Here is a 16557-nt window from a genome sequence, read left to right on the forward strand (position 1 = left end):
AGCAAATGAAGTCATTTCCCTCACAAATCCTTTGATTTCTTCTTTTTCGTCTTTAGCGACTAGCTACCTTAGCATGCTCAAGAATATATATAAGTGGTAGGCTATTTTTCACACCCTTAGACTTATAAAAGTAACCACAAAGCAAGTATACAATATGGTCCCAATGTTGTCTTTTCCATGTAATAAAGTGGTAAAAACCGAATATCGTCTACGGAGATTGTAGCAAAGACTTAATAAGAGTCCAATGAAAGAGATGATTTCAGATGATGAAACTGAAGACTTCAGTTTGTTATTGAGTTAACAATGATAAAATAACAGAATATTAAAGGGTAGCATGGGTGTAAGACTTGCGGTGAAATGTAAACACAAATTCCAACAGACAATGCTGTAGGAATGCTACAGCATGCAGTAAGCCATAACTAGTTCCACCATCTATTTTGAAGGTATTCCTCTCGGACTTCACCATTGCACTATATTATAGCTTTCAACCCATATCTCTATGTGGTATCCGGACCAGGGATAGTGACAAAATGGTGTCTTCAAAATATATGGATAAACAAATCTCTTTGTTAAAAATCACTCTCTCGAGCCGATTTCCATATCATTCAAGTTGGCGTGTGTTCTAGATAGTTCATCTCTGAATCTACCGCACTTTGACACTTTTTGAGAGTGACCAACCTGTCGGGAGTTAATTTGAAAGACATAAATGACAAGTCTCCTTGTCGGTAACTTTCTCAAGTCTACCTCTTATATCATTCAAGTTGACGTGCATTCAATGACTTATCTCTAAGACCATGACACTTTTAACACTTTCAAAGTGATCAACTCGTCAAGAAGTGTACTTGGTTTTTATAAAAACTTGAACGAAATAGTAGAACATTGTTATTGAGAAACAAAGTCCACTTTCCTTTGGTTTAACATTTCACCCATTGTCTTACACCCAAGCTAATGGAATCAGCTACTCATTACGTAAATTAAATGACAAGTAATATAAAGAACAGAAAGTGAAGACATGAATGTAAATGACTGAATGTAAAGAGAGGAAATTAAGTTATAGGAAAAGTAAATAAAGTAAAGACAATGCTGCAGCAACTCATAATGAAGAACACTATTTAAAGAAAATTAAAAACTAACTAGCATAAACATAAGAACTTCATATTTGATTCTTCAGTGTTTTTGGGATGATATTCAAGAGCAACCAAGGGTCCTGTTTATACAAAAGATCCCAACAAAATGACAAAAGCCTTGGAAAAATCAAGGTTCCCAAAAGAGAGACAAAAGGTGAAAAGAGAAAAAGGTAGCATCACATCAAAACTAAAAGTAACCTCCAAAAACCTTCATCCCAGCTGTAGAGGTCTTTATCCACCGGATTAACAAAAATTTGTCTTAGGGGCTGTTCGGTTGAGGCTTAATGGACTGTATAAGCCATATGGCTCATTCGCACAACCATATCTAGTTGTTCGGTATGGGCTTATTCGGTCAGCCCATGGCTGAACCACTCAACTACAAAACATATCTCCTTTGTATTCAACTTTTAATTTCCTCAACTACCCCTCTCCCAACCCCTCTCCATAGTCACTCCTCCCTCAATACATCACATCCTTCTCCTCATCTGCTCCAACCATGGATCTGTCGACATCACTTCCCGTTCCACTCCCCAACTGTGAATGATCCGCCTTCTTCATCGATCGATCGATTGATTTGCTTCGTTCCACGTAGGGTTTTCTCCTCCGACGAGACACGGAAGATGAATTTTTCGTTCCAAGTAGGGTTTTCGCCTGCTTCGTTCCAGGTAGGGTTTTCGCCGCCTTCATCGATCGATCGATTGATTGATCTGCTTGGCTGTGGGATGCACCCATGCGATTGCGTAGGTGTGCATACGACGCATCTTAGTAGAAGGGGGAATTTTCAGACCTTGCGCTGAGATCAAGTCGATCTCTAGAATCCTCGTCTGCGCCGTATGTTGATCTCTAGAATCAAGTCGATCAAGTGATCTCTAGAATCCTCGTCTTAGCAGAAGGGGATGTTGATTACACTGATTTGAAGGTAAAATCGAGATCAACGGAGGAAATATATTGACTATTTGTGATTATAAATCATATTGACTATTTGTGATTATAAATCATATTGACTATTTGTGATTATAAATCATTTTGACTATTTGTGATTATAAATCATATTGACTATTTGTGATTATAAATCATTTTGACTATTTGTGATTATAAATCATATTGACTATTTGTGATTATAAATCATTTTTCAACATTTTTGTAAAACTGTTGTTTTATTCGGACAAAAATAAAGACAGGGTAAAATGGTCATTTCTGACATTCAGACTGTTCATTCAGCACAACAACCGAACAACTTATCTGTTAACTTACAGACAACTATATTCATACAGGTCCTAACAGAAAACGAACCGAACAGCCCCTTACTCCTTAATCGGCAGCTGAATCCTTAAGCTTTTCCCAAAAAAGCCGCTTTATGACAGTTCAATGATGTTGGAATGCTGCAGTAGAGAATATTATGCTTTCAAGTTAAGATTTCTTATACTCTAATGGTGCAAAGACAAGTTAATCACTTAATCTAGCTCCAAGTATAAACAAATGGAAAATAATGTAATAAAAAGGACTCAAGGTTGAGATAAAAGAATATAAACTACCTAATAAGTAAAGAAATGGATGTTTTATGCATTGAATAATCAATACATATCAATAAGTATATGTATATGTATGTATATACTTTGTTAGTGACACAGTCTGGAAGTCATGAGAATTACGAGCATAGTTCACGCAAATACCCACCTGAACTTTGCTCAAGAAATGAAAGTAAGATGAGAAAATTGCTTCTAACTTGATTGATCAAAATTTAAAATCAAAGAGGGATCACCATTCAGTCGAACTTCAAATGTTTGTCAACGAGACTTCCGGTTCTGAAAGATCAGTGACAAATCAACATTTGTTTGTCTTGTTGTGTTACCATTATGAAGCAATACACTACCTAAGGGGCCTTTCAAAGGGATGTCTAGCTCTAAATATGTGAAACTGAAATTTTGATTGTCTGGAAGACATGAAATAATTGAACGTTTTTTTTATCTTTCCTTTGGTATGTCTTTTTAATTTAATAGGTATTAGACAAGGAAAATAACCGCAATTTAGGTATGGAGCAACGAATACATTAAAATGATAAAAAAAGCCACAATTTGATCTAGCTTTCGGTGATTTACTTCTCCAATTCGCTAGTTCGATCAGATGATTATCAGTTTATCGTAACCTGAAGTAACTAGCAATAGCCGTTGGTAGAGCATGAAATCCTTTATCTCCATAAATATGTTGGAACACTCATTTTAAATATATAGCAGCAGACCAGCATAAATAGTTAGTTATACTTTTGCGACTTCGGTAACACCCCAATGGGCTTTTTTGGTTTTTTGCTGTTGTATTTGCGATACCCCGCTGGCTTGGGGAACTACGAACTACTATTTTAGCCTATCTGGCCTACCTAGCTTGTTACTCTCGAAAAAGAAAATTTTACCTTATTAATGTCGGATATCCATTTTTGTCTGTGACAGTATCAGTGTTTATTTCTGTTTCTGATGATCTATATTTAAAAAATTATTGTATGCCTTCGATTTACTGATTCACAGTTAATGGACTGCACTTGGCACCCCATTTTTGGGATTCTTTTAGCCATATGTTTCTGTGGTGTGAAGGAAAAATATCTGTTCGTCGATTTGCATAAAATTATTGTTGCTGTTGGTCGTAAATTTTATCTTGTGATCAATGGAACCTTGTAAACTGTGCAGGACATCAAACAAAGACATTTTCTGAAGCTGTAGATCAATATGCCCAAATGGGCCTACGGACTTTGTGCTTGGCTTGGCGTGAATTAAATGAGATCGAGTATCAAGATTGGTCTTTGATGTTTAAAGAGGCAAATAGCACATTAGTTGACAGAGAGGTATAAGAAACATTCCTTTTCTCTTTATATATACATATACATAGCCCGGGTCAAATCAGAACCACAAATCATTGTAGAACCAGGGAACTAATTTTTTAGTGTATATCTGTTGTTGAATATACTCATCGACAGAAGACATATACATGTGAATATATTCTTCAATGAATCTATAGTGTACATATTTTGATGAAATTTATATAATGTATATCTATCAATGAATACCCACTACAGAATTATTTCCGTGGTTCTTGAATTATTTGCAGTTCTCACATGAACCCTACACTACACACACACACACACATATATATATATATATATATCTATACTATCTTATTAAACAAATTTAGCAAAAGTCTTAAAGTCTTGAAATTCTAAATGACCAAAATACCCTTTTATACTCACTTTTTCACCCTCTCCTCTCCTCACATACACTCACTTCCTCATATACACTCACCCTTTCACAACCGATTTTTTTTAAATTATAATTTTAAAATTTACACTTTATACTCCTATAATTAATTAATTAATTAATTTACTTTACGTCCTATACTTTTAAATGCTTCATTTTAAACCTTTATCAAATTAACATACATAATCGTATATCAATTAAAACATGTTTAAAAAATACATTTTTATTTTAACAAGTTACACCATTATAATCGTCTCGTTAATACCTTCGAAATGAGTCCAATATTGAATAGTTTTTGACTTAATTATATTATTATGTATTATATATACTGTGAAAAAATATTTTTAATATTTAGGATTTATACTTTTATAGTTATTTATTTAACTATATACTATATATTTTAGGGTTAGGCTGTCCAAATTGCACTGTATAATATGTTTTGAATTAATATGTTCTTGGGCTTTTTTGAAATATATATATATATATATACATGTATTAATTCAACTTTAATCTGAGTTTCTGGACAAGAAAGAGGGTAAGCAGTTGAAATTTCATTCTAAAACCCATCTTTTTTTGTCTTTTCATGGCTTATGATCCGTCAAATTTGTAGTTTTCTTTATTGGTTTTGAGTGTTTATCTTAAAACTCAAGTTTCTTGCTTCTTTGTTTTTGGTGTAAATCGAATACATTTGTGGAGTCGTTTAAATATGTTGGAATTTAAATATATTGGATTTTAAACTGTCATAAATTTTTTTCCATCAGTAGTCTGTAATTGGAACAATAAATCTTATTTATTCAAATTGTATTAATATGTAAAGACCAAGTGTAACCTATATCATCGTTAAATCTTATCTTATAAAACCAGTGGAACTTCAAAATCGTTAAAATTCATGGYTCCCGCCGCATTGCGCGGGTACACAACTAGTATATATATATATATATATATATATATAATAGCTTGGTTTGGTCCTTGACCTTGTAACCCTTGCCAAAGTTGTCTTGCCTATGAATTCATTTTCCTTCATGACATCATTTGTTGGAATAAAAGATTCATGTGCTTGGATGTGGTTGTTTTGTGTATTTACTTTTATAGTGGAGAGTAGCTGAGGTTTGCCAAAGATTGGAACATGACCTTGAAATACTTGGTGTTGCTGCAATAGAAGACCGTTTACAGGTAAATCTATATTTTCAAACAAATTTAATTAGTTTGGTACATATACAGAACCTGCATCTACATATATTGCTGTCAGTTGTATATGGAGGCTCAGACCCAGTTCTATTTTGTATATTGCCCAGGATGGTGTGCCAGAGACAATTGAAACTCTCAGAAAAGCTGGGATAAATTTCTGGATGCTGACTGGAGACAAGCAGAATACTGCCATACAGATTGCTCTGTCATGCAATTTTGTTTCCCCAGGTAGGTCATTAATAAAAAAGTATGATGAAACATTGATCAACATCAGTTTCTGTACACTAGACCTAAAAACAAGTCAACTAAACTCTGTTGATTTATAGTTGCAAGTGGCATCTGCACACTATATTTCACAGCCGTGATTAGTGTGGGATCTCTTACAGATTCATGCTGTTCCTGTAATCTGGATGATATTATTCTATTATTATGTTTTAGTCGTATTCTTTTCGATAACCTTTTCATCTTAATGTTGTTAAGTGTTCAATTTTCTCTTTATCATGCGTTAGAGGTTAGAGTTTTTAGGTTCACTTATTATTTTTTGTTTTACAAACATGGAGCAACAGTTTCTTGATTCGGTCCAACACTGATTTTTCTGTCCATCACACAATTTAACATCAAATTTTGGTAAAAGAACCAAATGTACAAATGTATAGGCACACATATGTTTATACATATACATATTCATGTACGTGCATATGTATGGGCACATTCATGTGCAATTGTGCACGTACATCACAAATGCATATACATATACATGTGTGTGGGGGTGTATATATCCACACACACATGCACACAATGACATTGTTGCACAATTTATATGAAATAATTCTCTCGGACTATTAGCAAATGGAGACTCGTGAGATTATCAATCCATTCTCGTCTTGAACACATGGTAATATGGTAAAGTACGAAGTATCGATCCATAAGAACAGGAAAATCTGAACTTTCTTAAATCAAACAAAAAGACAATTTTAGATGACGAAGTCAAAGATATATTTTTTAGTCATTAAGGGGCAAGGGTGTAAGGATTTGTTGAGACGTGAACATATAACCCAATGGTTAAATGCTACAGGATAGCATTTAGTTACTAAAATAATAACAGGATAAATGCAACCCTTACCTAAAGAGCACTCTTCCAAGATTAAGAGAGGCACAATATCCACAAACCATAGCTCAAGTCTTCTAGACTTGTGGTTTGGTCTTAGGTTCAAACTTTCCTCTTTAAGTACATAGACAAGCACTCTTCCGTTGTTTCTTAGTATCTCTTCTAAGATTGGGTTGTGGAGTAAGGCTTAGACCTAAGTCCATTACAATTTAAAACTTTTAGCGGGTGGCCAACTTGTCAAGAAGTATTGTATCATCTTTGTAAACTTGAATGAAAGGTTGGAAATGTTGTTATTGATAAGTACTACCACTTCCATAAAGTGTTTAGTATCAACATCTCCTTATGTTGAAGCTAAGGGTTTAGTCTATCATTGCTTGCATTTTAAACATAATGAAAACAAAATAAAATGCTAAAAATAAAATGCTAAAAATAAATGACTACGAGAATGTAAGAAGCTTTTAATGGAAAACTAAGATACTTCAAAAATTAAAGTGGACATGGTTGAATCTATAAAAGTAACTAAAACATATACGGAGAATTTAAATGCTAGAAATTTAAAGAAGACAATCTTTAGAATAAAATTGCACCAATTAAATACTTGATAATTAAGATTCATCAACAGAAAAGGGAAATTCTATGAAACTAAAAGTAGCAAAAGACTTAAGAATCAAGGAGTATATGTTGCTTGGTTCCAAAAACATTCTCCCAAATTCCTAAATGAATTCCCATTTGTCCTTCATATAGGAGAAGAATAAGGATACAGATTTAAGAGAGAAGTATTATCAAGGTACTTTAAATCTCTTGCCACCCAACTTCAAATATACCTTCAAATCTCCTAAAATAGCCGGATCTGGTCGGAGAAGATACCAAAAAGGCTATCAATCAAATCTTCAAATATCACAAATTTCCAAAAATCACCTCTTAGCTCCATGTTGCAACATTCTACATCAATATATCTATGAACAAGGAAATAACCACGAATCAATACACCAAGTAAAATAAATAGCTTTAATCCATCAGTTAGCTCCCAAAGTAATAAAGTCATAAATTCTATATAAAAAACTCTATATTTAGAAATCTGGGTAGTAAAATGAAGAGATTAAGGAAAGTAAAGGTGCTATTTCCTCAATGAAGTCAATCAAACATATATATATATATAAATGTAGATACACATACACACAACATGTACATGTAGATACGTACATACATATACCTATGCATATACATACACGTATTAAGTGCCTTGTTCCACGATGGTGATATGGTATTTGAGCATCAAAGCCACCAATGTCTCCAATTTTCATTGCTAGACTCTCAATCCTATGTTGCATCGGGTTGTATCATTACATTCTAGATATTGTACTCTAAAGCGTGGTCTTCATGTAGTATTGAAAATAAGGTATGCTTGAGAGTAGTTTATGACATAAGACTTCTTGTAGTCATCACAAACTTTGCATGTTGAGATATGATATGGAATATCTTGAATGTTGATCAATATGGTTATAATTTTTTAAACTTCTTGCTTGTATTTGAAAATTTGGTGATCTGTTTATAGATATACAGATTGCTTGCCGTATCTTACAATTTACATTATGGAAATGTAGAACCGAAAGGCCAACTTTTGTTGGTTAATGGGAAAACTGAGGATGATGTTTGCAGAAATCTGGAAAGAGTTCTACTTACCATGAGAATAACGAAATCAGAACCTAAGGTAACGACTTCTATTTATCATCAAACATATCTCGTTAATTTATTGATTGATGTTGGTTCTACACTTGTGGGGTTGCACAATTGAACTGGGGATATTACATTATTGCCAAATAGAAAATAAGAAGTGCTTACCTGAGCATAAATAATTTTGTTGTAGAACGGGATTACTAATGTTCAAATAAAAAAGTAAAGTAAATCACCTAATTATGAAGGCATAACAACCTTCATGAAGTGAAAGATGGTAAGGCATCATCATTTTCAAAAATAATCTTAAAGCCAATTAAAACCCAAATGGTCACCCATCATCCAGGTTCTTTAGCCTGTGCTGTATCTCCTTTTGCACTTAAGTCTTCATCACGTCGTATACCAAGAATGAATCATTTGCATTTCTGAAATACTTTAGGATATTCTTGACAACAATCAGTGACCATCACCTTATGCTTGTCATGCTTAAAGCATACTATATATCAGTTCGGGTACTTATCATGCCATACACCATAGATCCTGTTGCGGAACCATACAGGATCTTGCTCATATGCACATTTCCTTGAGGCGTAGTAGGAAACTTCGTCTTAAAAATTGATATGCCATAAAACATAGGAAAGAAACGTTTCTTGCTGTCAAACACACTGAACTACTTCAGCACTTCATTTATGTATGTACTTTGACTCAAGACAGGCAATCCCTACGATCTCTCTATAGATCTTGATGCCTAATACATAGGCTGCTTCACCCAAGTTCATTGAATCAAGGATAAATTAATTAAACACGTCTAAGATCATTGGCGAAAGTTGAATACTTAGTGATAAAGCAACAATACCTCAACTAATAGTAAACAATAATCAACTCCTTTCCTGTATAGAACACTCAAAAGAGCTCCACAAGCCAATGTATATTCAAAAATCAAGATGTCTCCTCCTAGTACAATTTAGAGTCCATTATATAGGGCTGGAAACTTAAAGCAACAGTTAAATCTTGAATGCTTAAAAGCTTAAAGAAAGATCAAAAGTTAGAAAACAATTATAAAAATATTAAAGAAGCATTAATGGAACTGCTTGTGATATAGACTCAGTAAACGAGTCAATCCAAAAGGTTCTTCATGGGATTCAACTTGTACTTATTCGGGCCAAAAAAGATTCTTACGTGAGAGCCGTGAAACCCTATGTTTTAGGGAGCTTTAAGGAGCTGCATCAGTAGTTCTATTTTCCTAGCCCGCTCAAATTCAAGGGGTAATTGCTTATCGGCTATCACTATCCACTTCGTGTAGTCATGATAGACAAGAAAGGGAGACTGAAAGCAAGCACTTTCCCTCATGCCTGGTAAGGTACTTCAAGGAAGAGGTGATGATATAGTCATCTTGTACTCGCTAGTTATTGGAAGCGTTGTTAGGAAGACTGTCCTCATTGCCTCGTAGTAGCAAAAGATTTCGTGCTACTGATGTCATTGAGGGTTCAAATATGAGAAAGTTAGAGAGGGAAGGTTATAGGCTAGCTAGGTTTTCTATTTCACTAGCTTTCCATAAGCTGGTAACTCCAAAATCGATGATTCTTTGCCATCGACTTACCAGGGAATTTTCCTAAAAAGCCTAATAGGAATTAACCACATTGGAAACAACGAATCAAAGCTTCGAGCTCATATTGGTTATGGGTTGACTCAATTTTTTATCATTCATAAAAGACAGATAAGGATCATAGCGATAAGGAACCTGAAATTATGTTCACACAATTTTCTTTAGAATCTAGGTGAACATGAAACATGAACCGGACATTTTTGCACTAAGATGTTCAAAAATAACTATGGCCCATAATTTCCACATATTTCCCGAAGTAGCTTAGGAACTTGGTGTCCTTGCCAGAAACTATGGTTTTAGGAACACCATAAAGGCATATAAGTTCTTTGAGGAACAAATCAGAAACGTGTATGGAATCGTTAGCCTTGTGATAGGGAACAAGTACGCCATTTTGGGGAAGCGATTCACCACAACCATGATAGCATCTTTTCCTAGTGGGTTTGTGGCAAGGCCACGATGAATCCATAGAAATGTCCTCCCATGTTTGGGAAGACATGGGTAATGGAGTGTACAAGCCTTGATGGAACTTGCTCTTGACTTGATGACACATTCCACTTCTCGTAATGAGGGCAGTAACGTCCTTTTCATGTATGCGCATTAGATAATAAGGGAATCAACTTCACCTTTCATGTGTGCCCAATATAAATGCTCTTGTAGAACACCAAGGGTCTTGTTGATGCCAAAGTGACCGGCTAATCCTCCTCGTCCATGGGCTTCTCTAACCCATAGCTCCCTTATGGTTCGTTTGGGAACACAAAGTTTTTTTAATAGAAACCCATCTTGAACGGAATAAGGGCCACAAGCTCGTTCTTTGCATTCTTGAATCACCAAGAAGTTTGGATCATCTAGGTACAAATTTTTGGTAAAAGAAAAACCTAGCACTCTTGCATCCAAGAATAGTGAGCATGGTATATCTCCTTGAGAGGGAATCAACAAGGTTGGAACTTCCAGCAAAAGTAAATGATTGGGTGATTCTACCCATTTTGCTTGTGTTGGATTGAGTTTGCTTTGGCCATTTGTATGTCTCAAAGCTTGATGGTCAGAATGTAGAATGTTAGCTATGAACCGTTCGTGTTCACACAGTGGGCACAAAGTCCCCACAGTGGTGATGCAAGTGTACCCCGACACTATGATCGCTTGCAAGTAATAGAGTGGTAAAGTATCGAGATCGTTTCCATAGAGATTGAACTACTGAGAATCGGAGACTTCCATGAACTTCTTGAGCATGTTTCGGTTTGTGAATAGAGGTTGGATTTTTGTTTATAAAAAGCTTAAAAAGACGAAATTAGCGAAATGAACTTATAGAATAAAAGATGGGCATGGGTGTAAGTATTCCTTAGGATAAAATCAACAATATAATGGTTAGATACTTATGAGATGTTTATAAAAATTCTAATCTCTCAAAAGTGAAGATTTATAAACAGTCCCCACAAAGTTCCCACAAAGTTCCCACAAGGTTCCCACTCTCACCACTCCGAAACTTGTTGATTTAGCTAAATAGAAGAAGAAATAGAATTTATACTCAAATCTCTTTGTAATATAAATCTACAATGCTTAATCCTTAGCTAAATACATACAAAATTCGTATTTCTACGTAATTATTAAAGACTCCCAAAAGTTCTTTGTGCATCATTTAAGCCGTATTTCGAATCCACCCATCTTTGGTCAAATATCTAATATTGACACTTCAAAGCGATCAGCTTATCCTCGTTGAATTTAAGTCCCGTGTTAAGTGACCAAGTTCACGAAATGGTAAAGAGTAAAAACACCCAATTATTGCTTAAAAATCCTAAGGTAAACTCACATCCACACCCATATGAGCAATTTGCTCATAATAGACATAAGAAACATAATGCAAGACAATAAATAAGACTGAAATGTAACTTTCATTAAATTAGAACTAAAGTCTGTTGCCAGAGTGGTGAGGCTGTGGGCAACAATTACAATTACAACTTCAATACAAGAAAATTAAATGCTAAACTTAACTTAAGAGAAGAAGAGAGACTTCAACTAGTAAAGCTTCAAAGGGATGATCTTCAAATTGAACCCAAGACCTCTTTATATAGCGGAGGAATGGATAAGGATGAGACACAAAATCCAAGGGAAATTAGGCTTGCACAAATCTTGTGGGCAAAGACCATCCAAAATCTTATTTTATTTATTTCACAACATATCTTTCCAAGGCAGTGCCGACTAGAGGAGATCTTTTATAAAGATTTTCAAGAAAACATTTGCAAAGTTGAAGCTTATCCAAAAATTCATAAACTTTCCACAGTGTTGACACTGTGGGCAGTTGCCAGAAAGTGCTGTATTTCGGAATAAAATTTCATCCTTCGTGTTTCATCATCTTTTTAGAATAAACGGGGAAAAACAAGGAAATTAATATATGCAAAAACGAAGGAAATAAATAAGAAATAACTTTAAAAAATGAGAGTTATCACACCCCCAAACTTGAGGTATTACTTGTCCTCAGTAAAGAAAATTAAACGAATAAGATAACAAAAAGGAACGAGAAAGCACAAAACTTACAGAGGGGCGTTGAAATCTCGTCAAGCTCAGATGATGTATGACTTTTTTCTTTTTTCTTTGAGGCGCAAAAATTAATCAGTAGGGCTTATCAGGTTAGTGTATTTGGCTAAAAGAATTCCCCCAAACTTGCCTAAAACAACAAAATGGTTTGAATGATTTCGCTTTATGGCACTTTTTTTGTTGTTTATTTGACATTTCTAGAGACCCACAATTTGATATTTCATAGTTGATCTTTGGGTTAAAACGTTTTGCTTTTTTTTTGTCTTCCAATTTTTGTAAGACAAATTATATATCTATTTTTTTCTAGCAACGATTTGGAGCACATACTCCCCCAAACTTAAACCGAACAACGTTTGCATTGGAGAACCGGGTTAAAGTGTTTGGCTGAGTAACGAGGGATAGTGTTTCGGCCAAAAAAAATGAAAGACGACCTACATCTTTTTAATTTTTGCAACCCAAAAGAATCCATCAAAGAAATCGTACCTTAAATTAAAGAACAAGCTAATGAAACCATAAAAATATCAACGCCAAAAATGTAAACAAAAGATCATAGTATCAACAACCTCGCTATCTGAAGATTCTGAACACAAAAGGCGAGGTTGGAAAAATGTAGCATATACCCAAAAGTTTCAAAAGTATGATGTGGAAACACCTAGGATGAAATTAATCCAATTTACCCTCTTCACCCCTTGACTGGCCAAAGATTACCCCGTAACATCGGAAGTGGAAGTCCGTCGAATTTTTGGAAGCCGAACTTGTGGTGGACAAAGACCTCCGGGGAAACATGGAACATCAGCAGCCATCATAACATTTTTGGCAAACAAAAACTTGTTCACCACCCTATTGCGGTCACGGTGTATGTCCAGAATTTTTTCGAACAAGTGGTCAATCTAGCAACTCTGTCTTCAACTTTGGTGATCTGCTCAGTGATCTGGTTCAAAGCATCAACAATAGCACCCATCTTTTGATTGCATTCTTCCCATTGTCCAGCATGGAAAGCCAAACTCGGAACCGTAATTGATAGCCGAAGGTGGAATTGGTGGAATCTCGGAAGTAGCTGGAGGGACACCCGCAGATGGTTTGGAGGCAGGAACCGGAGCGTCATTAGGCACATGGGGACTGTTTTCAGCAGGTTCGGAGCTGGTTTGTAGGCCAATAGCATCATACACCAAATCATCATTCTCGGTCGTCGGTTTATCCATTCGGTTGACAGTTCCTTGATCGAGTAACGAATGACTGAAGGAAATCACGTCATGCTCGGTGGCCGGTACCTTGGCAGCCGTTAGCAACCTCGTGATCAAACCTAAAAAAATCAGACGAGAACTAGCACGTACCGTTGCGGTATGGTGGAATAAGCAAGCGCACCCACATCGATCGGTAGCTCCTTGATAATGCAATAAATCATAATGCATTTGGCCCGAGATAAAGTGCGGTCATGCATTGATGGCATGATGTTATGCCTAACAAATTGAAACCACAAAGCAGCCTCTAAAGTTAAATGGCCCGACATGAGGATCTTCCGGTGGTTGTCGTGTGACCAACCGTGACCGGGCAAGGTAAGGGCCTTGGCAATTTCATCCTCGGGCACATCCATACCACTATCAATAAATTGCTGGTAAGAACAAATGAGGGGAGCAACGAGTCCGATCACTGAATTTAGCTTTGGGGTTGTCCAGTCGACTCTTGTTCCTCGAATGACAACGATGTCATTTTTAAAACTCCTGATTGCGGCATAAAACTCTTCCACCGAAGTCTCATTAATTTTGCAAGGAATAGAGACTATATATTCCAAATGGTGGGCAAGAAAATGGTGCTTAACACATCAGTTTGTCGGCCAATTTTGGCTCGAAGGTTTGTTCACTCAAAAACCGATTATTTTTAATGAGCTTGAACCTTTCATCAAATGAAATAAAGATACCTCGACTCTGGGATGCGGTTCCTTTTCGAGTTAGTGTACGGGCTGCCATTTCCTCCAATTCAGGCAAATAATCATCACTTTGTTCCGTCACCATAGCCTTGCCTTTCGACCACTGCTGTTTCGATCGAGTTTTCGGTCCTCCCGAAGCAGTGCTCTATGATCGAGTCTACCTTACGACTATTGTAGACGCAACAACCCTGGTGCTTTCCGACCGTTGACTGGCATCCACATTGGCCGGAGAATTGAATGGGAACATCCCGACCTTACTCACCGGTTGTGAAGCTTCAAAATCGAAATTCATGTCCTCCAGGCCCTCATCCTCATAATCTCCCATCTGGTTTAGGTCAAATCTGGAAGGGGTTCGGGTTGGGGAAACAGGCGGGGTAAGGATAGGGGTAGTGTTGATCGGGTCAATATCAGGAATAGGGGTCGGTGTGGGTTGTGGTGGTGGCATAGNCAATATCAGGAATAGGGGTCGGTGTGGGTTGTGGTGGTGGGGGGGGGGGGGGGGGAATCGGGGTGGTTAGGGCCAAAAATAGGGGTTTTGAGGTGGTTCTAGTGGTGTAAGAAGATGTAGAAGAAGAAATGGGTACCCTAGTGAGAATGGCATGCTTATTATCATCATCATAGGTGAGGACAGTGGTGGTCGAAGGTGATGGGGGGTGAACAGGCGGCGGAGTAGTGGCGGCCGAAGTCCGGTGGGTGGGGGACATGGTGGCCGGAGTTTGGAGATGGGGAGTGGTAGCAGCACTGGCGATGGAGGAGCCAACCGCTGTTGAGGACGGGGCAGTCGATTAAACTGTCGGTTCACCGGCAGGAGGGTTGTCGTCGGTTGCAGCGGCTGCGTTTTGCCGATGGCAAAGGGAGCGACGAGATGGAGTCGGGTGAGCGTTCTGTTAGGACACGTTACACACGCAATACGCACAACCCTACGCACAACCCAAAAAACAAGAGAAGAACACAAGAATTTACGTGGTTCACACGATTGATCGTGCTAGTCCACGGGGGCAACTAGGTTTTTCTTTATTTAGGTGCTACGAATGTTTACAAGTACAATGAGATTAATATATATRGACAAAYATAATTAGGGTTATCTCCTAATCAAGGAAACTAGGGTAGAGACTAGGGCCGGCTCTTTTGGGCTAGGGCCGGCTCCTTACTTTATGCCTCCTCCCTTTTGTCTAACTTAGTAGGCCGAAGCCTACATTTCAACAATCTCCCACTTGGAGGCTTCGAAACACGTTCACCTGCACTCCTTTGAACTTCTGTAAACACCAACCGAGCTTGATCTCCCCTAGTTGCCACCTGCCTTCTCAACATTATTCCTGAAGGCCAGCTGAAGTCATACAGAACTTCAGCTTATCTAGCGTCACAGACTTGGTGAACATGTCTGCTGGATTCTTTGCACCTGAGAGATTCTTCAAGTTCATCGTACCATCACTGATCAGTCCTCTGACAAAGTGATACCTCATCCCAATGTGTTTTGTTTTCCCATGATAGACTGGATTTTTAGCAAGTTTCACTGCACTCTCATTGTCACAGTGTAACGAGTAAGCAGCTTGCTTTTTCCCAAGTTCTTCAAGAAAAGTCTTTTAACCATACTAGCTCTTTATTGGTTCAGCAACTGCCTTGTATTCAGCTTCAGTTGTTGATAAGGCCACACTTTTCTGAAGTCTGGACATCCAACTAACTGCTGTTCCTCCCACTGTAAAAATATACCCAGTAGTGCTTTTAAATGTCTTTTTGCATCCACACAAATCATCATCAGTATATCCTTTAAGAACTGAGTCTTTACCCTTGAAACATAATCCCAACTTTGAATTACCCTTCAAATATCTGAGCTGCCATTTGACTGCTTCCCAATGTTCTCTCCCCGGATTTGACATAAAGCGACTAACAACCCCGACAGCATGGGCTATGTCTGGTCTCGTGCAAACCATGGCATACATGAGACTACCAATAGCAGATGCATAACGAACATTAGCCATATCTACTTTCTCATCCTCTGATCTTGGAGGCTGATCTTTGGTAAGCCTGAAATGACTTCCCAAAGGTGTGTTTCTGGGTTTTGTCTTCTCATCATTCATCTTGAATATTTCTAACACTTTTCCGATGTATTTCTCCTGGGATAGTGTCAAAGAGCCATCTTTCGTGTTTCTAGCAAT

At 37.0% G+C, this 16557-nt stretch overlaps 1 protein-coding gene across 1 annotated transcript in view; it reads left to right on the forward strand.

Moving 5' to 3' along the window:
* The first annotated feature begins 3452 nt into the window (after positions 1-3452).
* Positions 3453-16557, forward strand: part of LOC112529148 (phospholipid-transporting ATPase 2-like) — a 31103-nt gene continuing 17998 nt past the window's right edge. The window contains exons 1-4 of the mRNA XM_025140233.1: positions 3453-3960; positions 5462-5542; positions 5665-5785; positions 8270-8376. Coding sequence (XP_024996001.1) covers positions 3853-3960; positions 5462-5542; positions 5665-5785; positions 8270-8376 — 417 coding nt within the window. The 5' untranslated portion in view covers positions 3453-3852. The remainder of the gene's footprint in view (positions 3961-5461; positions 5543-5664; positions 5786-8269; positions 8377-16557) is intronic.

This window comes from Cynara cardunculus, assembly GCF_001531365.2.
Source record: "Cynara cardunculus var. scolymus isolate 2C chromosome LG 16, CcrdV1, whole genome shotgun sequence".
Lineage (NCBI taxonomy): Eukaryota > Viridiplantae > Streptophyta > Magnoliopsida > Asterales > Asteraceae > Cynara > Cynara cardunculus.